The sequence below is a fragment of the Pelophylax lessonae genome (assembly GCF_965119305.1).
Source record: "Pelophylax lessonae genome assembly, chromosome: 11".
Classification (NCBI taxonomy): domain Eukaryota; kingdom Metazoa; phylum Chordata; class Amphibia; order Anura; family Ranidae; genus Pelophylax; species Pelophylax lessonae.
The window spans coordinates 175,408,560-175,435,251 of NC_138778.1; the positions used below are offsets into that span (position 1 = coordinate 175,408,560).

Here is a 26,692-nt window from a genome sequence, read left to right on the forward strand (position 1 = left end):
ATGCACTAAAATTAGCCAATTGCCTGAAATGCAGCTCTTAATGCTTATATCTCCATGTCTGCTCAGGAGCAGAAACCTTGACAGGTCTCCCACTCTTGGCAATTCCATTGCTAATGAATGTTAAAAAATGAACAGTTCAAATACCTGTACATGACTAAAAAGATGAACAATGAATACTACATTATTTACATTTTCCATGGAATCATAAAAAGTTGATTATGGAAAGTTGTACATTTTCTACTGTAATATACAGTATAATGTTGATGAAAACCACAACCATAAAAGATTTTCTGTTTAGTTTCGGAAAGAGTATTCTTTGCCGTGTCCCCATTATAAAGATTTCACTGCACTTCCTGCACTAAGAGATACAACAGGAAGCAAACATAAATCTCTGCAAATTGAGGAGAGATTCCTTGGAACGGATGGTCCTAATAAAAGGTTCCATTTATTCTTGTTCCAATACCAAATGTAAAATTTGAATTCCTGTTCACTTTCCCTGTGACAGAACAAATAGTGAGGTTAGACCTCCCTGGCTGAGACACACAAAGCAATGCAAAACCAAAATCTATGAAAAGTCTAAATTTGAGCTTCGACTAAATTAATTAGAATGAAGAAATGATCAAAGAGATCAAGCAAGGGAGGGCAACATTCAGCAGACATCAATGGGGCATCTTGTAGGAAAATATTAAATCTGCACTCAAGGAAACCTAAAAATCCTCCCTTACCTGCGCTACAGTGGTGTTTGGAGGACTCAGTAAAGCACTTTTAGTTACCTGATCCTACGCTCATGCAGGCTCCTCCACACTGAGGTCCCCCATGCTTTGGTGGTTGGATGCCTCTAACATCACCAAGAGCAACGCAGTGACCAAAGTCCTGCATTGGACATAGAGATGATGAGGAGCCATTCACCGCCGAAGAGCTGTCTGCAAGGGGAGCAGACGATCCGCTGTGAAAGAGCAGCACCATGGCAACTGCAGATCAAACAGAGTCCAAGATGGCTGCCTCCTTGGCTGTAGAGGATAGGAGGGTTTAGTTCCATTTTAATGAAACCCAGTAATGGTAGTCTGACAAAAAATGGGTGCTCTGCTTACATCTATAATTGTCCTGCCATACATTCCTATGGAGCTATGCACTGTTCTCTTTCAGTGCAAGTCTATGAGTCAGCTCTGAGTGAATAAGAACAATACAATGTCAAGGTAGCTATAGATGTAATTCTGGTATTCATAACTGCCACATAGGGCACACAAATGGCCACTGTGGGGAAAATGGTCATATCCGTAACAATTTACGGCCAGATAACTCTGTGACAACTCAGAATGTGTTCTTACAGAAAATACTGTAGAGGAGCCTTTCTGAAACTTTTTACCCCAGAGGTCTTGAGGGAACCCTTACTAAGACCAGTTCATTGGGAGTCAAAGGGAAAAATGTCCATTACCTTAGTGGCCAGTGAGAAGAATGTTTGTAACATTGGTGATCGGTGGGAAGAATGTCCCTTAAATTGGTGATTAATGGGGAGAATGTTCGTTACATTGGTGGTCAGGGGGAAGAATGTTCGTTACATTGGTGGTCAGGGGGAATAATGTCCCTTACATTGGTGATTAATGGGGAAGAATGTTCTTTACATTGGTGATCAGGGGGAAGAATGTTCCTTACATTGGTGATTGATGGGGAAGAATGTTCTTTACATTGGTGATCAGGGGGAAGAATGTCCCTTACATTGGTGATTAATGGGGAAGAATTTTCTTTACATTGGTGATCAGTGGGAAGAATGTTCCTTACATTGTTGGTCAGTGGGAAGAATGCTCCTTACATTGGTTGTCAGGGTGAAGCATTCTCCCTTTCGTTGGTGTTTAGTGGGACGCATGTAACCCTTAAGGCCCGTACACATGATAAGAAAATCTGAAGGGAAAATTCGTCCGACGACCGATCTGCCAATTTTCGGATTGTTAGTATGGTGCTTTCGACAGCCGACTCCGACTTTTCGGCCGAAAAAATCCTGATGTGCAGGCTATAAAATTTTTGTCGTCCGTAATACAACCTCCGATTTTCGTCTCATTAGTACAGATTTTGACGGAAAAAAAATCTTAAGATTAGGCATGCTCAGAAATGAAAGAACACATACAAAGCAATCCAACACATGACATCACGTCTGAAGTAGAATTCTGTCGTACGGGAAAATTCGCATGAAAATAACCTCTTCACTCTCCACATCAGACTAGCATGCCACAAAAAACGGAAAACGACAGATCGTTCGATAATCTTATCGTGTGTACGGGGCTTTACAGTGGTGGTCAGAATGCCGCCCTTACAGACAGCTAAGAAGACCATTGGTGTCATGCTGCTGGCTTTTCCAAGTGGTTTTGGACCCACATATATCAGGGCCAAGGGTTAAGGGCCAGTTTACTCCACATGCAGTCCAGTGCGTTTTTTTTTTTTTTTTTCTGCATCAAAAACTCATGGAAAATAAGTTATATGGTTTCCAATGGCACCAGTGCAGTCAGTTCCAGGGCATTCCAGTTCCAGAAAAAAAGTAGAACATGCTGCATTTTTCCTGCGCTGGACTGAACTGGAACATGGTAAAATGCATCAAAACAGCACCAGAATGCACTGAAACGCATGAAAAAGGCAGCAAACACCAGTACAGTGACGAAAACCAAGAAAAAAGGCATCTGGAATGCATCCGGAAACGCATCAAAAAGGCACCGAAATAGATCTGGGGTGCGTTTATGTGGTGATTTTTGGCTGCTGTGATCTGATTTCCTGTTAGAGGGTGCCGGTGTTCGTTCTCCATGGTCCCACTGTATGTAGAAACATAACCACCATCTCTTGCTCACTCTAGAGATTAGACTATATAATTTGGGATTGGTAGTTTGTGTCAGAGTTCGGCTTTGAAGAGCAGACATAGACTAAGACAATAAAAGCAGCCTGTACATAAGAATGAAAAGGGAGGGATGAGAGATGGCTGGGAGGAGGGCGGCAGAAATGGAGAAAGTGTAAGTGTGGTGAGAGAGGGAGGGGGAGATATAAGGAGGCTGAGAGTCTGTAGGATGCCAGCTAATCACCTTTTACCACTTTCATTGTGAGCACTCTGAAAAACACAGCTAAATATAGCGAGAACAAAACAGCTGCATACAGAGAGTGTGAGAATGGAGGATGCTGGGAGTGCATGAAATGAGGGGAAAGGCCTGGAACAAGTCAATGATGTAGAAATCATGGATTTTACTGATATATATACCTAAAGTAAAGACGCCCATAGACAGCTCAAACTTTGACTGTTTCCTGCTGAAATCAGACAAATAATTCAAGCTTTGTGTGGTCCTGCAAGCCCCACAATGGACTGAGCCAGGTGGATAATTATCAGCCAATCAGTTTCAGTCACGGTTTGGCAATGCCACTGGATTCATGTGTGCCTAAATACAATAGCCAACATACAAACCAATAAGAGCACCAACCAACCAAACATCCAAGGTTTTTAATGATAACAGCTCTGATGAAGGGGAAGTGTGTTTGGCCCCGAAACACGTTGACTTTTGCTGCTACGAACCAGTTTTATCATTAAAAACCTTGGATTCTTGGACTTGGTGCCCTCATTGAATTGTATGCTTGTAGATTCTCGATTCTGAGTTCTTTCCCTGTTCCTAAGGTAAGTCCTTGTTTGATGGAGTGCTGCCAAGCTGGAGCCAGTGTGCCCAAGAACGCTTATAACATTTGAATCCCGTTCATGTTTGTTCTTGTGTTTGAATACAATAGCGGGCAGTGGAGAATCTTTCATCCATGTTATTACCTTAAAAGAGAAGTTTTCTTTTTAAAATTTATACCTACCTAGGTGGATGCAACACCGGTCCGACAGAGCATCTGTCCCCCGGCCCCTCTGCACTGAGAACCGAGCGATCGAACACACCGATCGGTTGGTTCTGACAGCTTTTTTTTTTTTTTTAAAGCCCGTGGTGTGTGAAACACACTCAAAAGACTTAACACCCAGTGCATAAAAAAGTGCACACACGCAAAAATGTGAGACACACAAAAAGTGTACAAGGCGTACACATAGCCCTCCTCCGAAGAGGAAGGGCCTAGACCCTGATCCCCGGGGCGCGAAGCTCCTGACGGGGACTGAGGTACTCACTTAGGTCCGCCCAGCCGAAGCCAGGCAGACCCTGTTCTCTGTACTGCCGAAACAGCCCACCCCAAGTACTAGGTGGGGCTCCCCCGAAGGGAGACCCCATGAGAGAGGGCGAACTAAGCCAGAAGGCCATATCCGCCCCCTCCCAAGACTTTCAGGGCAGGCCCGAGGACCTACGCCGTACTAATCGTGCAAGTGATTAACAACCAAAAAGGGACAAACGTGAACACACGACAAAGAAAAACAGAGTGGGGAAAGGGGAAGTGGAGAAGTGCTGGGTAGTGCCAAAGTGCAGGACCTGTGCAGGACCTTGGCAGGCCCTCTGGCCAGGAATAAAAAATTCCTCTGGTGCTGGCCAAAAGGCCCGCCCCAAGAGGCAGGTGTTGAAAAAGTGTGATGGTGCAGTGACCAAGGTGCCGGAAAACTCAGGTGAGCTGCCCCTCACCAGTGAGAATTAGGGCACCCCTGGGCTGCCACCCCAGGGGCACGTACACCACGGGCTTCTTCGGTCTCGGCCCATGGCCAGACCCAGTGTAGCCCTTCCTGCCAGGAGGTTAGGAACGTAGACAGCTTAGGGAGAGCCTACCTTCAACTGGGATAAAAATGGCCCCCTTGTCAGCCAAATTCACCCAGGAGGAAAGGCCCTCCCACCACCATCCGCATTCCCCACGAATTACATCCAGGAGCAGTACTAACCGGTTGACCACGCCGGCTTTCTCGCTCCCTTCAAACTAACAGGGGCGGACCCATTCAAATCAGAAGGCATTGGACCCATCCGGCTTTCTCTGACATGGCTTACTTCCCGGTCCTCCAGTTACGCCCAGAGCGCCCCGGTACCTTTCAGCCCCATGCCGATACTAACCATCAAGGTCCATACCAACTGATAAGAACAGATACTACACTTGATCTTAGCCAAAAGGCCGAGAAGCGTTGTGTTAGTAGCGGGCGGACTAACATTCTCCACTCATAACGTGGACCATAGTGTATAGGCTGCCATTGCTCTAGTGCTGTTGTCGAGTCACTGAAAGTGACGTGGTTGTAGATTTTGGCGAGTTGGATTTTTCGGCTTCTGTCAAAGGGGCATGACCGAAAAAGGTCTGCCGACCGGCTTATGGTCGGTGCTCTCCAAATTATCCAGCTTAGTGTTCTGGTGGGGGGGTCAGAATACAATTGAACAGCGGGGGGAGATCGCTGTACTAACATCGGATTGTTAGTACATCGGTTCCTACCTAAGCTGTCCGTTTTTTATTTATTGTTCTGCCCGCTGGGTTGAACGGAAAAAAAAACTAGCAGTGTGTACTAGGCTTTAGACCTGCACTTATCAATTAGATAAAGTAAAAGAAAGACTAGATATCTATACTCCATAAGGTTCCCAGTCATACTTGTTTATTTTTAGATAATCAGTATGTTCGGACTCCGGTATCTTGACATTTTATTGTACTGGTGTTGGATCTTTATGCTTTCTGAAAGAAAATTTTTATTGCAAGATAAGTTGAATATTAGTGTTAGGGCATAGCTTAAAGTGGTTGTAAACCTTAGACATGAAATATAAACAAAGCATATCCTTCTATAGTGTGTGCTTGTCTCAATTAAGGGCACTAAGGGGTTGATTTACTAAAGGCAAATAGAATGTGCATTTTGCAAAGCGCGGTTGCACTCTGCAAGTGCAGCTGCTCCAGAGCTTAGTAAATGAGGTAAAGCTTCATTTGCAAAGAATACCCAATCACACGCAAGGAAAATTTAAAAAACTGCATTTTTTTCCTGCACATTATTGGATGATGGAAGTTAGCAGAGATTTCTCTCATTTACTAATCTCTGGAGCAACTGCTCTTGCAGAGTGCAACTGCACTTTGCAAAGTGCACAGCCTCTTTGTCTTGAGTAAATCAACCCCTTAGTGCCCTTAATTGAGATAAGCACATACTTTAGAAGGATATGCCTTTTTCACATTTCATGTCCGAGGTTTACAACCTCTTTAAGCTATAATACTAATATTCAACTTATCTTGCATTAAAACATTTATTTTCAGAAAGCATGCAGGTCCAACACCAGTACGATAGATGTCCCACTGTCTGTGTCAATGGACCCAGCAGCGGTGCTCGGGAGCGAGTACGCACAGTGCCCCATGGGAAGCTGCTTCTGGACAGGGAGGAGGAGTCAGGAGCACCAGGGGATGGGGGGGCCCAGGAGAGGAGGTTCACAGTCACTCTGTGCAATTCCATTGCACAGAGCAGGTAAATATAGACATGTTTGTTTTTATTTACCTTTACAACCACTTTAGGTACTGGGGTTGCTTTGCATAGGGGACACTTTAGTAATTAGCGAAACACTAGACAGCTCTGGTATCCACAATATTTTTTGGCAACCTGAAAAAACTTGGCGTATTAGGTCTTGGGACAGGAATGTAGGCGTCTCCGGGACGTAACGCGTATAGGGGAGCAGAGTCCTGGTTGTGACTTCATCCCGTGGCCACCTTACTATCAGCTTGTCTGAGTCATTCTGTGTATTAGAGCTTCTGTTGCACTAATATAGTGCTGTATCTCGTAACTGCTTTATTTTTTTTTTTATTAATTTTTTTTTATGGGCACTAATAAAGCTTTAAATCAGAGAACACTATTGGTGCTTTCTGGTGCTTCCATATTTACCCATGTTCGATGGTGAGAAGAGAGGGGAATTTGAGAGCACCAGACTCCCCACCCAGATATCCCCTGGAGGAAGACGAACGCTCTTTTGACCTAGCTGTTAATTCCGGGGTCATATGTTGAAGGTGAGCGGCCATTATAAACTGGTGGTGGAGGCACGACTATCACTTATATTCTTTAATGAAGGATAAAGCACTTTGAACACCGTGGTGGACCTGTATTGTATTTTGGACTTTATTATATGTTAATAATTGTGGATTCTTTCTTTATGTGTGATATTTGATTGTATTTGAAGATCGACCACATTTTAAATTGCGCTGCGCTATATATTATGTTTGAAAATGCTACATTGTTGGCTGGGGATATGCTGCAGAAGACAATATAAAACTGGGAACGTTACATGAGGCTAGTAGAAATCAATGCTATTACCCTAATCAGTTTTTTTTTTTTTTTTTAAAGCCCGTAGCGTGTGAAACACACTCAAAAGACTTCACCCGGTGCATAAAAAAGTGCACACACACAAACGTGAGGAACACAAAAAGTGCACAGGGTGTGCGAACAAATGGTCTTCCCTCCGAAGAGGTAGGACCCGAACCTCGATCCCCCGGGGCGCAAGACTCCTGACAGGGATTTAAGGTACTCATGGTCAGTCTGGCCGAAACCAGACTGACCCCGTTCTTCAGGGGGACTGCCGAAACAGCCCCCACCGAGTACTAAGTGGGGCTCCCCCGAAGGGAGACCCCATGAGAGAGGGCAGACCAAGCCAAAAGGCCATATCCACCCCCTCCCAAGACTCAAGGTAGGGCCCGAGGACCCACACCCTACAAGTCGTGCAGGTGAAAAAAAGGTGATAGAAAAGTGACAAACTACAAAGAAAAGGCACACACAAACAAAAAGGTGGGGGAGGGGAAGTGGAGAGGTGAATTAGTGCCTAAGTGAAAAACAAAGGCAGGCCTTCCGGCCGGAATAAAAATTCCTCTGGTCGAAGCCAAAAGGCCTTGCCCAAGAGGCAGGTGCTTAAAAAAGTGTGCGTAGGTGCAGTGACCATGGTGCCGAAAAACTCAAGGCGAGCTGCCCCTCACCAGTGAGAATTAAGGCACCCCTGGGCTGCCACCCCAGGGGCACATACACTACGGGCTTTCTCTACCCCGGCCCAATGGCCAGACCGAGTGTAGCCCTTACCTACCAGGAGGTTTGGAACGTGGACAGCTTAGAGAGAGCCTGCCTTCAACTGGGGACAAGCCTTTTGCAAGGCCAGATTCAACCCAGGAGGAAAGGCCCTCCCACCGCCATCCCAATTCCTCACCAATTACATCCAGGAGCAATACTAACCGTCTTTCCCCAGCTTTCTTGCTCCCTTCAAACTGGTAGGGGCGGACCCATTCAAATCAGGAAGGCATTGGAACCATCCGGCTTTCTCTGGTTTGGCCTACTCCGGTCCTCCAGTTACGCCCAGAGTGCCCCGGTTAACTTCGGCCACCACCGATACTAACCTTCAGGTTCCATTCCAACACTGATAAGAACAGATACTACACTTGATCTTAGCCAAAAGGCCGAGAAGCGATTACCCTAATCAGTGCTTCTGTTACAGGCTACTGAGGTCCAAGGGCGGCATATCATATACCAAAGGGCCGCATTCGGCCCTCCGGGTGCAGGTTGGGCAACAGGGTTATAGATACTTTTATAAAATGTCACACGTTATATTAGCTAGTTGATCCCTTTGAAGCCGAACTCAAAGCATCACAGATCAAAGCTTATGTACATAAATGTAGTTTTACCTGCTATAGTATTTCGTATTTTAACCATTAGATTTCCTCTGCTGCAGTTATGTCATTTAGTCTGGTCACCTCCCTACCCCAACCCACGACTGGACATTGGAGGAGCAGCAGCAGACTGATGAGCTCCGTACGCTGCCGTCTCCTCCTATCAGGATGATCCTTGTCAATATATTTGCATGCAAAGCACCTTATTAACCCCAAGTGCCCCTCCCTTTCCCAGTCTGCGCTCTAATGTGCAGGTAACTACAAGGGGCCAGTACCAAGTCAAATTCAGGTATATTGATTACAGCAGAACGGCAAAGCACAATCACTGCACAGCAGAAATAAGCAGGGAACACAGTGTGCATATTGTATTTAATATATATATTAGACAATATTGGCTGGCATGTACACACATAGGTGTACGCAGCCAATAGCATTTGGGTGTGCACTCCAAAACTCAAACACATGGAACTGATCACTCACTGTGTTCATTCAGAAAAGGAACATATTTACCTGCCCCCTCCCCCACTTATTCTAAAACATCCTTCTGTGTGTGACCACAGCAGCAGCCGGTGGGAGAGAAGAGGAAGGAAGCCGGCAGCGCTGCTGCAGGGGAGAGGAGCCAGGGCAGTAGGGAGAACAAATGTTTTAAATAAAATATTAATGCATATCAATATGATTAGTGGAGCTATGGTCTTTCATGTGTTTATTAATATATATTAAATATTCAGCTGAATATTTTATATATATATATATATATATATATATATATATATATATATATATATATATATATATATATATATTTATATATTATTTAAAAATAGCCAAATTTCTATGTATAGTATGTAATTTCATTAATATTTAACCAGTTCTGGATCGGAAGGATTTGTCCCCTTATGACCAGGCCCTTTTTTGTGATTCAGCACTATGTTATTTAAACGGAAAATTGCGTGGTCGTGCGTCTCTGTACCGAAATAAAATTGTGTCCTTTTTTTCCCCCCACAAATAGAGCTTTCTTTTGGCGGTATTTGATCACCTGTGTGATTTTTATTTTTTGCGCTATAAACCAAAAAAGAGCTACATTTCTGGAAAAAAATATATATTTTTCACATTCTGCTATATAACATTCCCAATAAAAAATTTAAAAATCAAAATTTTTCATCCCCAATAAAAAAATTTAAAAATCAAAATTTTTCATCCTTTTAGGATTCCAATTTGTATTCTGCTACATATTTTTGGTAAAAAAAAAAAAATTAGCAATAAGCGTATTTTGATTGGTTTGCACAAAAGTTATCGCGTCTACAAACTAGGGGAAAGATTTATCATTTTTATTAATTTTTTTAGTAATAATGGTGGCGATCAGTGATTTTTAGTGGGACTGCTACATTGCGGCGGACAGATCGGACCCCTAACTGACATTTTTGACACTTTTGGGGGGACCAGTGGCATTACTACTGTAATCAGTGCTAAAAATATGCCCCCCTTCTTGAGCCCCCATTCATATCGGGGCGATTTGACATGTCAAATCGCAGCCTACTGCCGGCAGCAACACCGTCCGAAGCTCCGCCGCACTGATTTCCAAAAGTATTTCCTGCACTACTTTTGGCAATTTAGGGGCGATTTCAATAGACATCTGGGCATGAACCCACACAGATGTCTTTCAAATCGCCCCCGAACTCGCAATTAAATGGGGGTTTGAAATTATGCGAGTTCAGCTGAACTCAACCGATTTCAAACCCGCCTCCAATGTGAACGAGGGCTAAAGTGGGGTTCCAGGCTATAATCAAGCACATTTTTTGTCGTATTTCCAGCAGGACTCGGCAATGTACGTCATCTTCCGATTTTCATCAGCCCCTCCTCCTTTCTCCCCACTGCTTTCTGTGATGACATGGCCATTCAGAATGCGCAGCCCGAATCCCACATGCGCAGTAGGAAACCGTCTGTGAAGCCTGAAGGCTTAACCGCCAGTTTCCCTTAGTTGCAATGCCGGTGCTTGCGCCCAAGCCGATAGATGTGTCGGCTTCGGGGGTCCGACATCGTGGGACCCCTGGACAGGTAAGTGTCCTTATATTAAAAGTCAGCAGCTACAGTATTTGTATCTGCTGACTTTTACATTTTTTTTTTAGAAGCTGGAAATCCGCTTTAACTTATTGAAATGCTTGATTGAAAAACAAGACTCCTTGCAGTCTCTAATAACATGAAACAATCACAATGTTTATCCACTTAAGCCCCGGAAGATTTTACCCCTTCCCGACCAGGGGTTTTTTTGCGATTTTTTACTGCGTGAATTTAACGGACAATTGCGCGGTCGTGCGACGCTGTACCTAAACGAATTTGACGTCCTTTTTTTCCCACAAACAGAGCTTTCTTTTGGTGGTATTTGATTACCTGGGCGATTTTTTGATCATGCGCTATAAACAAAAAAAGAGCGTAAATTTTGCAAAAATAACAATATTTTTCACATTTTTTTATATGAAATTCCCCAAAAAAAAATGTAAAAATCAACATTTTTTAACATTTTCGGCCAATTTGTTTTATGCTACATATGTTTGGTAAAAAAAATTGCAAAAAGCATATTTTGATTGGTTTGCGCAAAAGTTATCGCGTTTACTAACAAAGGGAAAGATTTTTGTCATTTTTGGTGGTTTTTTTTTAACGAGTAATGGCGGCGATCTGCGATTTTTTTTGCGGGACTGCGACATTTCGGCGGACAGATCGGACCCTTGACTGACATTTTTGACACTTTTGGGGTTACCAGTGACATTACTGCAGTAAATAGTGCTATACATATGCACTGTTACTGCAAAAATGACACTGGCAGGGAAGGGGTTAACTGTATTGGAGAGGGAGGGGTTAAGTGTGTCCTAGGGGCATGATTCTAACTGTAAAGGGACATGGCTACTGGTGTAAAAACAGAGATCAACGGTCCTACATAGTAGAGCCGTCTGATCTCCATTTCCAATCGGGTCCGCCGGTCACACGCACTGACTTGTAAGTGAACGAGCCCGCTATTGGCTAACAAGTCAGTGACAGGCGAATGACGTACCCCTACGTCACTCTGCCTGGCCGGGGCTGACCGCCGCAGTAAATGTACTTGCGGCGGTCGGCAAGCGGTTAATTAAGCACTGACAAAAAAACAAAAAAAAACTGGAAGCTGATTGGTTTCTATGCAGAGCTGCACCAGATTTTGCACTCTCCAGGTTTAGTAAATCAACCCCTTTGTGATGTTTGCCTAGGCCCTCTGGCATGTTAGGAAAAGGGTCCTTTAGACTGGCTATACATTATATAATTTTCTTGTTCAATTTCCCTTAGATTTACCTTCAACTATGTAGTAGAAGGGCCTGCCTGATTGCATATGAATTGAAAGTGTTTAGGTTGGACCTCATATTATATGGTTTTGGTAAATCTAAAAGAAAACTATAGAAGAAAATTGTATAATGTATGGCCAGCCTTAGATTTACCCCAAATAAAGATGTGATAATGCTGATGTGCCTGGTTGATTCATGTGACGTGCGATCATTAATAATGGCTCCTATGTTATGCTGGCTTCTTATAAAGTACACATATGGCAAAAACATGGCTCCCTACCACCCTTCTGCCTTCACGGCATAAAACATAGTGGAAATCCTGAGAATTCTTTTGATTGCAGAAACATGGCAACCAGTCACTTGACCATATGCCAAGGCATTGATAACTTGATTTGTACTAGAAACAGGCCGCTTGGCCTAAACTCCTATCTGCATGGGGTTTGCATGTCCTCTCTGCTTGTAGGAGTGTCCTTCCACACTCCCAGGGCATGCCTGCAGGTTATCTCCTATCTGAATTGGATTTAGTATGTGTATTTATGTGAGATAGGGACCTTAGATTGGGATTCCCTTGAGGGTAGGGACTGATGCAAATGTACAATATATAAAGAACTACATAAATTGTTGGCGCTATATAAGCCAGGGTTTACACACATGCCTACCGAAATAGGCATGCGTTTCTTTGTGAATACCATTCTGGTTTCTGTATTTCAGTACAGGTGCGATTTTACCGTCTCTCTCGCTTTTTCTCTCTCTCTCCACAACTGCACCTCCCATTGACTTCAAAGCCAAAATCGCCTCCTATTGACTTCAAAGCACAATCGCCTCCCATTGACTTCAATGAAAAAAGCCTTTTATTGACTTTAATGCAAAAATGCCCCCACTGACTTCAATGCAAAAACACCTCCCATTGACCTCCACGCAAAAACGCCTCCCGTTGACTTCAATGCAAAAACGCCTCCTGTTGACTTTAATGCAAAAATGCCTGCTGTTGACTTCAATGCAAAAATGCCTCCCGTTGACTTTAACCACTTCCCGCCCGCCCTATAGCAGATTGACGGCGGGATTGTGGTTGTATTATCCTGACCGGACGTCATATGACGGCAGCAGGATAATACAGCTCTGCGCGCCCCACCGGCGATCGGTGATGCGAGGTGTCAGCCTGACACCCTGCATCTCCTATCTCGGTAAAGAGCCTACTGACGTAGCTCTTTACCATGTGACCAGCCGTGTCCAATCACGGCTGGTCACATAGTAAACAGGAAGAGCTGTTGATCGGCTTTCCTTAGTTCGTGGAGCGCAGATCGGCGGCTCCCCTGACAGGGGGGGGGGGGGGGGGTCGGCACTGGTAATCAGATCATTGATTACCAGTGCAGACCCTCGGGGGGAGGGTGCCACTAGAACCACCAGGGATGCCCACCCATGACCCCAGGGATGCCCACCTATGACCCCAGGGATGCCCACTATGGCCACCAGGGATGGCAATCAGGGCTCAGGGAGCCCCCCATTGCCCTCCCCATCAGTGCTGCCCGCCAGTGCCCTCCCTATCAGTGCTGCCCACCAGTGCCCATCATTGCCATCTTTCAGTGTCGCCCACCAGTGCCCATTATTGCCCACCAGTGCCGCCTATCAGTGCCCATAAGTGCCGCCCGTCAGTGCCGATCAGTGCCGCCTATCAGTGCCCATCAGTGCCCACCAGTGCTGCCTATCAGTGCTCATTAGTGCCCATCAGTGCCACCTATCAGTGCCCCTCAGTGCCACCTATCAGTGCCCATCAATGCCACCTATCAGTGCCCAGCAGTTCCGCCTATCAGTGCCCACCAATGCTGCATATCTGTGCTACCTATCAGTGCCACATATCAGTGCCGCCTATCAGTGCCACCCCATCAGTGCCACCCCATCAGTTCCTCCTTATCAGTGCCTGTCAGTGCAGTCTCATCAGTGCTCATCAGTGCAGGAAAAACGTATTTATTTACAAAATTGTATAACATAAACAAAAAAACTTTTTTTTTTTTTTCAAACTTTTCGGTCTTTTTTTATTTGTTTAGCAAAATGGAAAAAACCCAGAGGGGATCAAATACCACCAAAAGAAAGCTCTATTTGTGGGGGGAAAATGACATAAATTTGGTGTAGGTACAGTGTTGCATGACCGCGCAATTGTCATTCAAACTGCAACAGCGCTAAAAGGGGAGAATTGGCCTGGGCAAGAAGGGGGTGAAAGTGCCTTGTATTGAAGTGGTTAATGCAAAAACGCCTGCTGTTGACTTTAATGCAAAAACGCCTCCCGTTGACTTCAATGCAAAAATGCCTCCTCATTGACTTAAATTCAAAATTGCCTCACATTAACTTCATTTCAAAATCGCCTCACATTGACTTCAGTGCAAAAACACCTCCCATTGACTTCAATGCAAAAAACACCATCCGTTGAGTTCGATGTAAAAATGCCTCCCTTTGACTTCAATGCAACAACGCCACCCGTTGATTTCAATGCAAAAACGCCTCCTCATTGACTTCAATTCAAAATCGCCTCACATTGACTTCAAATCAAAATCGCCTCATACTGACTTCAGTGCAAAAATGCCTCCCCTTGACTTCAGTGCAGAAACGCCTATTAATCCCAATCCTTTGTGAACACTGACCTCTGCATGCCACTATACTCTATTACTTGTGAGTCTGAAACGCACTTCTCCAAACTCGCACAGGACACCATTCATAATCACACTCATAACGCAATGCGTGTGGGTCACATCTGTGTAAACCACCTCAATAGGAACACATAGGGGTTGATTTACTAAAACTGAAGAGTGCAAAATCGAATGCAGAAGTGCATGTTAGCCAATCAGCTTCTAAATTCAGCTTTGTTCAATTAAGCTTTGACAAAAAAACATAGAAGCTGATTGGTTTCTATGCAGAGCTGCACCAGATTTTGCACTCTCCAGTTTTAGTAAATCAACCCCACGATATCTAGCCTGTCATGCCAATCTGTGCGTTTAAAAATGCATCCAGGATCGATTAAGTGTAAACTAGGGTTTAATATCTGTAATAAAAAAATGTAAATAAAGTTCTAGGGAAGTGAAGAACTTGGATGCTAAAAGAAGTAGTAGATGAGATGAGTGATGTGGGGAGGTTGGTGAAGGTGCAAGGGGAAGAGTTAGCATGGAGGGGCAAATGAAGGATATAGGGAAGAAGAGGAGACGGGTCTGGAGGGCTAAGCAGGTGTGGAGGCATAATGTTACATATGTCTGGGCAACAACAGGTTAATCAGAAGGCCAAACTTCAAATATAGAAGGGAAGTTCAGACTGGAGAACTGGGGTACAATGTGTACTTTTATATTATAGAGAGGATATCAGGACAGTGCCCCTTTGACTTGGAGCGGACTCCGCCAGGAGTCTACCTGCTCAGCGGAGACTCTGTCCACTGATCCCCACTAAGCAGGTGGATGGCTTGTCCATGTCCACACCATTTATGCAGAGCATGACAGACAGCCAGTTGTCCTCTTTGGGCGGTCGGATGTAAACAGACCGCCTTTCCATTTACACCCCACGGCCAGCCGATCTGATTTGCTTGACAGATGGGGAATGGATCCCCATGTGTCTGTTTTTAGAAGATAGGATCAGGTGTTGGTGGGTGTCAATGGAAACATGTCCGTTGACACCCGCTGCTCCATAGGGGGCAATAGATGGTCCTATTGGGTCCGTCTAAAAAACTAACAGGCGGATCCGATTGGTCTGCCCATGTGAAAGGGGCCTAATGCCAACAACTGGGTCTGTTTGTGGCAGTTAGGTGGATCTGGGATCAAAGAACTCCTTAGCAGATATAAGAAGATGGCTTATAACTCAACAAGCCAGCAATCAGACCAAACTGAACTGGCACTTTGGACTGCAGATAGTCTTCTAAACTGTTTTATTTTAAAGAAATTAACTTTTTCTTTCAATTAGTTTTATTCTTTTCTACTGCATCATATCAATGATATAATCAAGACCAACAAATACAGAAGTGTAATATACATTGTAAACAGTGATACTCATTTTGCATGGTTGCAGTTCTGCTAACTCAACCTTTCTCAACATCATTTCAACATAGAGGAACCCTTGAAATACCTTTCCAGTCTCAAGGAACCCCTTATAAAAATGACTATAGCAACAACTCATGATACGTTAGTGTGGTGGTCAGTGGGAAGAATGCAAAGGTGTAACTAGTACCTTCAGGGCCCCGGTGCAAGAAACCATGAAGGGCCCCCGGACCCCTGGCCGGGGCCCTTCCTTTCGAGCCTGGGGCTCTTCTCACTGATCCTGGGGCCCTTTACTCTCGTTGCGGGGCCCTTCATTACGGTCCCGCAGCAGGGCCCTTTCACAAGTTCTGCAGTAGGCCCCCATTCCTGCCATCTTGGGGCCTTCGTAAGTGTGACCTTTGCCATCCTGGAAGTTCACCCACTGGTGTCAGTTTTTATTTTTTGGTATTTTAATTGTATTATTTTTTTATCATTTTATTTTATTTTTCACTGACTATGACTCTGTCCATTCAGAAAAGGAAGGCGCTGGTAAATTACATATTTACTGACCCCTTCCTGGTTCTCTATTGTGACACATCCCCTGCAGCAGCCGGCAGGAGAGGGGAAGGGGCACACTGGGGGGAGGGGGGGGATCAGGGGAGCACACAGGGGCCCAGAGACAGTAGAACACAAGTGAACCTTGATAGGAGGAGTGGCGGGGGCAGCATACAGGGAAACCAATCTCTTCCATTTTCCTCCTGCAGCTACAGGAGGAAAAAGGAGGACAGTGATTTCTCTACATGCTGCCCCCACCGCCCCTCCTATCCAGGTGTACAGGGGAGCCGCACAGGCCCCCTGGAACATGGGGCCTGGTTGCAACTGCAACCCCTGTAGTTACGCCCCTGGAAGAATGCTCCTTACACTTGTAGTCATTGGGAAGAATTCTCCCCTTACAGATAGCTAAAAAGATCGGTGGTGTCAGTGGGAACTTTTCTAAGAGGCAGAAGTTGCTCATTGCTCAAGGAACCCTGGAGGAACCCTGGTTAGGAAAACTAATAAAGACCAATACTTTTCAATAATATATGCATCTACAATCATACTGTATGTTGTCTGCTTGATATTTATGCCAAAACTTCCAGTATTAAGGTAGATCGCTGTCAGTCACCTCACCAGGGTAATGCTCTGAGTAAAAGGTCTAACACTGCACAAAGTAACAGGTTTTGTAACAAGGAGATAAAGAAGAAGAGAGGGAGAAAACAGCCTAGAAAAAGAAGACAGAAAGACAAGAGAAGTGAAACATGACATCCTCCAGCCCATTTGCCTTGTCTACTTCCTTAGCCTTCAAGGCAAGATGCCCCAAAAGGTCAGCCTCCTGTCCACTGAAACCAAGGCCAAAGTTGGGTATATTTAGCCAAGGATTCCTATGTCATCTCAAAGACTGCTTGTTTGTTATTAGTTGTTCTGGCTATTTTTTTGCAGATCATAATCTAAGATAGGTAATTCTTTAAAAATTCCAAGCTTATCATGAATATTTTGGATGTCTTAGCAACGTCTAGCTTGGCGGCTAAGCAAACATAGAATATGAGTCTCTGAAAGGTCTTCAGGATCTCTGGCATATGTTTATTCAGTAGAGCAGTCCCAGACGGTTTTCAGTATGTTTATACCTGTACCCATGCATATGAGTCCAAAGACACATCTAAAACCTGCACCTTTGGACTTTGCCCTCATAACTGAAACGTATCTCCCCCCCCCCCCCCTTTGGCCATTTTGTTAAAAGCAGTTTGAAGAGGATACACTTTTTTAGTCTACATCAGTGGTCTCCAAACTGTGGCCCAGGGGCCAGATGTGGCCCTTTGCTTGACTTTATCCAGCCCTTGGGGCACTATTGCTCCCACTGATACGAGACACTGTTCTGCCAACTGATAACAACAATGGGGCATCATTTCTCCCATTGGCACCAACAATGGGGCACCATTTCTCCCATTGACACCAACAATAGGGCACTATTTTTTCCAATGATACCAACGATGGGGAACAATTTCTCCCACTGGCACCAATGATGGGGCACTATTCCTCCCACTGACACCAGCGATGGGACACTGTTCCTCTGCCTATTACTAAATCTAATGTGTACTCCCACTGATTCCAGGAAAATGTATACCCCTACTAGCCACAGTCTGACCACCCTAAAGTCTGAAGGACAAAAAACTGACCCCTGGTCTGCCTACATCAGCATTTCTCAAAAGTGTTCTGTAGAACCCTAGGGTTTCTCCAGGAGTTGCTAGGGGTTCCTTGTGCAATGAACAGTTTCTATCTCCCAAATAAATACCCACTGACAACAATGATCTTTTTAGCTATCTCTAATATTGGGGAGGGGGTGTTTCCCCAAAGACTACAAATGTAAGTAGCACTGGCCACAGTGACCTTCATACCAATATACCATAATCTTTAGATATAGCACTTATTACTAGGGGTTCTCAGAGACCGGAAAGTTATTTTAAGGGTTCATTAGTATTAAAACATCGAGAAAGGCTGGTCTAGATGATACCAAGTGTCATTTGGAGAAGACTTTAAATTTACTTGCACCAGAATTACATTTAAAAGACCCTAAAGCCCCGTACACACGAGTCGAAATTCGGCCAGGAATTTTCGTCCGACGACCGATCTGCCGATTTTCGGCTTGTTAGTATGGTACTTCCGACAACCGACTCTGACTTTTCGGCCAAAAAAATCCTGGTGTGCCGGCTATATAATTTTTGTCGACCATCAAAACATGTCCGATTTTCGCCTCATTAGTACAGATTTCGAAGGGGAAAAATCTTATGAGCAAGACTAGGCATGCTCAGAGATGAAAGAACACATACAAAACAATCCAGCACATGACATCACTTCTGAAGTAGAATTCTGTCGTACGAGAAAATTTGTGTGCAGTCTAGAGCACATTCCAACCAACAGACACCACTCTGGACAAAAGACGGACGACCGGTCGGCGGAAATTCATTTCGTGTGTACGAGGCTTTATACACCCAATCAATCCACTTGGACCATTCTTCTGGTTCTACATCAGTATCCAAGTCCTGCTCCCATGCCTAAAGGTTTAGATAACTCTTTGGGAGAATCAACTAACTCAATATATAGAGTGGAGATGCCTCCCCTATAACCTGGATAGCACAAACACCCATATATACTGTCATAACAGAGATATCCTCATCCTTTTTAGCCAGGCGTTGAAGAATGGACTAAACCTTTCAAGAACATGAATTAGACAACTTTATTAACACCAAATGCACAGTCTACTTTAATGACTATCAGTGTTGCTTTGATCTACCTTTAAACTATTTTGAGATCCTGGAATGCTGCTCAACAAGGCACATCCACAAGTAATATATATATATATATATATATATATATATATATATATATATATATATCTTTATTGATGTATTTATATCTACACACAAGGAGGAGGATCAGCATGGGAGTGCAGCATTCATGCAGCATTCCTCTAGTCTGCAGACATCAGTAAAGCTAAAAATATACAACTGGAATTATATATAGCCTGTCACACATCACACACAATCTCCGACACATGTTTGTGCCATTTTGCATGTATGTGCGCAGTAATGATCAGTTTACATACACACAGAGTTTACATACACACAAAGGACAGCACAGAAAATGGAAGAAATAGACAGCTATAGGATATATAGAGCCCTGATGTCTGTGTATTGGGGAGGGAAAGGTACACTTTGCTATGTCCGTGTATTATGATAGGGCAGGAGGAATGTATTCTGCACATTTGGAGGTATATTTGAAGGTACGGGTTTATACCCACTTATTTCACATAAATAAGGGGAAGTAGCTCAATACAATTTTATTTTTTTTCACTTGTGATGTTTTTCGCATTGAATAAAAATTGGACCAATTCCAACCTAAAATGATAATAGGTCAGGCACCCCTGAGGTTCGTGGGTCCAATGCCATGCTGATGCCAGGGCATATGCTCTCCACAATGGACAGGTGCTTTAAAAGAAATGTCCCCCCAACACATAAACTAAAAAAAAACATACATCTTTTACATGAAGTGAATGGTCCAAGGTACTCCTCTATCTGATCACCAGTGGCATGTGCAGAAGCTGACATGTCCCCAAGGTGTTGGAGGGGCAAATACTACCATTAATCTCATAGCATCATTTAGAGGGCAGGGACTTGCAGAAGAGTCAGAGGAGGAGTTTGATGGCCATTTTTGCCCCTTTTGAAGCATCCACCTGATGTTGGAGGACCTAGGGGCTGGCATTAGTATGGCAGGGGAATGCCTACAAATGCATACTGTATGTAAGGTGTGCCAGGGTTTTATGGAACTTCAAGAAAAAAGCAAAGTAGAACAAAAATGCCAGCATACCTGACCGGGCCCTGAGTTATCATAAAAGTCATTGGATGAGCGGATTTTTAAACATTTGCTAATCTCTAGTAAATACACTTTGCACACCTTCGCTGTTGTGGTCACTGCCTTACTGGATATACCTGTACTGCCTTACTGGATATACCTGTACTGCCTTACTGGATATATCTGTACTGTGTTCCTAAATACACCTGTACTGCCTTAATGGATATACCAGTACTGCCTTACTAAATATACCTGTACTGTCTTTCTGAATATGCCTATACTGTCTTACTGTATATACAGGTACTGCCTTACTAAATATACCTGTACTGCCCTACTGAATATAACTATACTGCCTTACAGTATATACAGGTACTGCCTTACTGAATATATAGATACTGCCTTATTGAATTTACACCTACTCCTTTACTGAATATACTTGTATTGCCTTACTTAATATACATGTACTGCCTTGCTGAATATATCTGTACTACTTTACTGGATATACATGTACTGCCTTGCTGAATATACCTATACTACCTTACTTAATATGCAGGTACTGCCTTACTGAATATACCTATATTCCCTTACTGGATATACATGTACTGCCTTACTGAATATACCTATATTTCCTTACTGGATATACAGGTACTGCCTTATTGAATATACCTATATTTCCTTACTGCATATACAGGTACTGCCTTACTGAATATATAGATACTGCCTTATTGAATTTACACCTACTCCTTTACTGAATATACTTGTATTGCCTTACTGAATATAACGTACAAGTACTACCTTACTGAATATGCCTGTACTGCCTTACTGAACATACCTGTATTGCTTTACTGAATTGGCACGTACTGCTTTACTGAATATACACACATACTGCTTTATTGAATATACCTGTATTGCCTTCCTGAGTATACATGTACTGCCTTACTGAGTATACACATAATGCCTTACTGAATTTACATGTATCATTGTGCCATGTATTAGAGTAAGATGTCTTGGAGGTAAAGGGTCCTGATGTCTGTGTAGAAGGTGAAGGTGAGAGGTCCTGATGTCCGTGTAGAAGACGAAGGTCAAAGGTCCTGATGTCTGTGGCTGTGCATTAGAAGAAGGTGATAGGTCCCGCTGTGTGTATATAAGAAGGTGAAAGGTCCTGATGTTTGTATATAAGGAGAAGGTGAAAGGTCCTGATGTTTGTATATAAGGAGAAGGTGAAAGGTCCTGATGTTTGTATATAAGGAGAAGGGGAAAGTTCTTGATGTCTGTTTTGGAAGGTGGTCAGGGGCCCTTCTATCTGTGTAATGGAAGAAGTTAAGAGGTCCTGATGTTTGTGTATTAAAGAAAAGAGAGAGGTCCTGATGTCTGTGTATAAGAATTTGGCAAATAGGTCTTTGTTTATGTATATAGGGTCAAGGTGAGAGGTCCAGATGCCTGGGTATTAGAAGGAGAAGATGAGAGGTCATCATGATCTCTGTGTATTAGGAGAAGGTGAGAGGTCCAGATACCTGTGTATTAGAAAGAGAAGTTAAGAGGTCCTGACATCTATGTATTAAGAGGAGGTGAGTTAGTCTTGATGTCTGTATATTTGAAGGAGGTGGGTAGATCCTGATGTCTGTGTAGCAGAAGGAGGTAAGTAGATCCTGACATCTGTGTATTAGAAGGAGGTGAGTAGATCCTGATGTCCGTGCATTAAGAGAAGGTAAGTTTGTCCTGATGTCTGTGTAGGAGGTAAGTAGATCCTGATGTCCATGTATTAGAAGGTAAGAGGTCCTGATGTCAGTGTATTAGGAGGTGAGAGGTCCTGATGCCTGTATATAAAGAGGTGAGAGGTCCTGATGACTGTATATAAAGAGGTGAGAGGTCCTGATGACTGTATATGAAGAAGGTGAGAGGTCCTGATGCCTGTATATAAGGAGGTAAGAGGTCCTGATGACTGTATATAAGGAGGTAAGAGGTCCTGATGACTGTATATAAGGAGGTGAGAGGTCCTGAAGACTGTACATAAGGAGAAGGTGAGAGGTCCTGTTGTCTGTGTATTAGGAGGTGAGAATCCTGTGTATACAATAAATGTCAGGTACATGTCCCGACCAGATGAGAGCCAGCGGCAGCAATGCATTGTGAGGAAGTGGCAGGTATGTGTCCAGCATCTGTACATGAAGTGGATGAGATAAATGGACATCACGGACAGTACCTGTGTGCCATTCATAGAGAACAATAGAAGTTTTGCTCGGTAAAGTTGACAGTAAGGCAGGCAGACTTTTCTCTGTACTGTAGATGTGACAATGAAGAAGAGGGAATCTAAGACTTCATCATGACAAAGTACAGTAAGTGAAGGCAGACACAAGGGAGAAGCACTGGGGATGCAGGTGATGTGCAGAGTAGACAAGAACGGGAGGGATGAAGGATGCTGGGGACACCAAACTCTAAAGAACGGCTATGGGATGGTTGGTTGGTACACCACCTGGATGAGGACAACTCTTTCCAGGTAAGACGATGCAAGTGCTTACTTATTAGGGATTTCTGTGATTGGATGGGAGACGGAGGGGGGCTCCCTACGAATGAAGTCTGGAAAGTCATCTCACCTGCGGTGGGCATGATGTGCCCCTGTGCCCGGCTCAGGAGCTCCAACGCTGGCTCTCGCCCCTTAACACCATCTGCAGAGGACACGCAGGGCTCGGTCTCATAAATAGTCTGCAGCATGTCAGGCAGCGCCAGGGCTCGGGGAAGCAGCAACATTCCCGGAACCCTCTCCGCTGCCAAGCTAACCAGCCGACCTCCCCTCCCCTACTCCCCAACAACGCCTGGCCCCGCTCCCCAGCAACTCCGACTACTTTGGCTTCTTCTTTAACAGCGGCTCGGCGTAGGCATGGAGCTCAGATAATCCATCGCCAAAAAAGAAGAGAGGGACGTGGCTGGGAGACGGCGGGGTGGCAGCGCCTGGAGGTTGGCGAGGAGGTTTTCGTTAGGCCTGTACCCTGCCCTCCCCCTTCTGCCTAGTGAGCGGTGCTGGGATGCAAGTGGAAGGTTCTGCAGTAGAGCGACTGAAATAGAACAGGAGAGGAGGAGTCAGATATAAATAGACGGGAGAGAGAGAGAGAGAGAACGAGGGAGAGGGGGAAAGGAGAGCGCTGCAGGGGGATAAGGAAGGACTGCTCAGGAATAACACAGCACAAGTGTCACACCAGACACAGACTGGGGGGGGGGGGGACCACAGACATACAAACAGACAAGAAGGACGCACAGCGATAACAATAGAAAATCCAGAACACAACGACTACATACACCTAGCAAAAAACAAAAAATATCACCGCCGATAAGTCACAATCTGATTGGTTGCTACGGGTTACCGCACTCCACACACAACATGTGACCATATACACTTCAATCGATCTTTCCCGATAGAAATAATCAATCTATATTTGACAATTGATCGCTATGAAACACAGGGACGTGGATTTCGATAGTTAAGATCCTATCATAACTTCCGATCGCATCTTTATTATTATTATTATTATTATACAGGATTTATATAGCGCCAACAGTTTGCGCAGCGCATCTTTGTTTCCACCCTATAATCTCATCGATTGAAATATGCTCATTTATGAACAGTGCTGCCAATCGATGCAAAACGATCCATTCGTTTCCGCACTGGCCGATCATATCTGTTTGCCCGCATCCGATCAAAACTGAGTTCATGGCTATTCGATTGTTTGCAGATTTGAACTTTTTGATTGAAACGCACATCGATCGGATAAAAAAAACATATATATATATATATATATATATATATATATATATCACAGCACATATGTCAATTATTATGCCCCATAAGACCTCAGTTACATTGAACGCGGCTTTGAAATCATGCAACTTTATATGAAATCGCACGATTTCACAGCCGCATTTCGGTGCGACTTCGGGTGCGACTTGAAAGACATCTGAGCAGCTTCATGCACAGATGTTTATTGAAGTCACACCCGAAATCGCCAGAAGTAGCGCAGGTACTAATTTTGTATACCGGTGCAGCACCGCTAAAGTCGGCATCGCAGCGATTGGAACGGCGCTATTGCTGGCAATTGGCTGCGACTTATCATGCAATGTGAACGAGGGCTTAGACTGCTCGAGCCATATCTTTCCAGGGGGATCTGCCTTATACAGGATCTAATGGAAATCACCATCTTATGACATTTCTTGCCGTTCCTACACTTGAGCTTTTTTTCTCCAGACTTTGGTGGGCAGACAGTCTGCGGTGGGCCTGCCTTGTGTGGTTGCCTTTTTCCCTCCTGCCTTCAGTGGGGGATTATTGGCCATACTGCCCTGTCCTGTGTACCCCCTCGGGATGTTCCACAGCAATCACTTGCTTTTAGAACCTGGTCGATTCACATATGTTAATCCACCTGCTACTCCCTGAGGAAGATCATGTTAAATCAAAACGCGTTGGAAAGAATCAGTGGCTATCTATACTGTCACATGTATAATGCACTTTATGGTCACCCTTAGCAAGGAGACAACAAGATAATCACATATGGTGTTTAGACCAGACATTCTTCATGCATGGATGCAATTTTCAATTTTTGTATAAATAAAGCCTCTTTTTAACTATATTGTTTCAAATTTCTTGGTTGCCATAAAGTCCCACTTTAAGGCTATGTTCACATCTTGGCGTTGCTATTTACAGGCGTTTTTTCAGGCGTTTTACAGGCGTTTTTGTGCAGGCGTTTTTAGATTGACTAGGGACCAATGGAAAAAAATAAAAACGCCTGTAATCTGCCCAAAAAGAAGCTCATGTACTTTTTTGAGCGTTGGGCGTTTTGCTTAAAACGTCAAAACGCTCAGATGTGAACAGGGGCCATTGAAATGAATAGGATTTGTCTTGTTGGCGTTTTTTGAGCTGATCCTAGACCAGAAAAACGCCCCAAAAATGCCCCAAAATGCCTACATGTGAACTTAGCCTTATTGCATCATTATGTCCTACGAGCGTTTTGTAGCTCTAAAACACTCAGCCCAGGTTCACACATGCGAATCAGATGCAATCGGAAAAGCATAGATTTGCATGTCATTTAAAAAAACATTATTTCCAAAGAAGGCCGTTCACATACACTATATTGTCAAAAGTATTGGGACGCCTGCCTTTACATACACATGAACTTTAATGGCATCCCAGTCTTAGTCCATAGGGTTCAATATTGAGTTAGCCCTCCCTTTACAGCTATAACAGCTTCAACTCTTCTGGGAAGGCTGTCCACAAGGTTTAGGAGTGTGTCTATGGGAATGTTTGACCATTCTTCCAGAAGCGCATTTGTGAGGTCAGGCACTGATGTTGAACGAGAAAGCCTGGCTCGCAGTCTCTGCTCTAATTAATCCCAAAGGTGTTCTATCGGGTTGGAGTAAGGACTCTACGCAGGCCAGTCAAGTTCCTCCACCCCAAACTTGCTCATCCATGTCTTTATCGACCTCGCTTTTTTCAGACTTGGAGGTCGTTAGATGTAAATGGACATTTCTCCACTAACATGTCCACCTGCCCATAGATTTAGATGTAAGGGGCATTCTTCCCAGTGACCACCAATGTAAGGGACATTCTTCCCAGTGACCATCAATGTAAGGGACATTCTTCCCACTGATCAACATAAGGAACATTCTTTCCACTGACCACCAATGTAAGGGAAATTCTTCCCACTGACCACCAATGTAAGGGACATTCTTCCCACTGACCACCAATGTAAGGGACATTCTTCCCATTGACCACCAATGTAAGGAGCATTCTTCCCACTGACTACCAGTGTAAGGGACATTCTTCCCAATGACCACCAATGTAAGGAGCATTCTTCCCAATGACCACCAATGTGAGGGACATTCTTCCCACTGACCACCAATGTAAGGAGCATTCTTCCCATTGACCACCAATGTAAGGAGCATTCTTCCCAATGACCACCAATGTGAGGGACATTCTTCCCACTGACCACCAATGTAAGGAGCATTCTTCCCAATGACCACCAATGTAAGGAGCATTCTTCCCAATGACTACCAATGTGAGGGACATTCTTCCCCCTAACCACCAATGAAAGGAGCATTCTTCCCAATAACCACCAATGTAAGGGACATTCTTCCCACTGACCACCAATGAAAGGAGCATTCTTTCCTCTGACCACCAATGTAAGGGACATTCTTCCCACTGACCCCTCATGAATTAATCTTCAGCAGGGGTTCCTTATGGCTTAAAAAATTATTTCAAGGGTCCCCTTAGGGTAAAAAGGTTATGGAAAGTTGGCTGCGGGGCTGGGACAAGGGGAGGGCAGGAGGAATGGCTGCCCTGGGCGCAATGGTTTTTTGCAGTGATTTGGGTGCCCTGATCCTAACCGTAAGGGAAGGAGGGAGCGCAGTTTGGCATCTTTGCCCTGGGCGCTGGATGACCTTGTCCCGGCACTGGTTGGCTGTATTGTCCTCAACTTGCTACCTGTTGCATCTTCTCACTGCCTG

At 44.2% G+C, this 26,692-nt stretch overlaps 1 protein-coding gene across 8 annotated transcripts in view; it reads right to left on the reverse strand.

Annotated features, from left to right (window-relative positions):
* The window catches only part of HDAC5 (histone deacetylase 5), a 168,768-nt gene that overhangs the window by 68,063 nt on the left and 74,013 nt on the right, over positions 1–26,692 (reverse strand). For 6 of the 8 annotated variants that reach the window (XM_082271245.1, XM_082271247.1, XM_082271249.1 and 3 more), the window contains exon 1: positions 22,798–23,210. The exons of the other annotated variants lie outside the window; for them this stretch is intronic. In XM_082271245.1, the coding sequence (XP_082127371.1) occupies positions 22,798–22,951 (154 nt within the window). In that variant the 5' untranslated portion in view covers positions 22,952–23,210. Of the gene's footprint in view, positions 1–22,797; positions 23,211–26,692 lie in introns of those variants that run through there. 8 annotated transcript variants of the gene reach the window in all.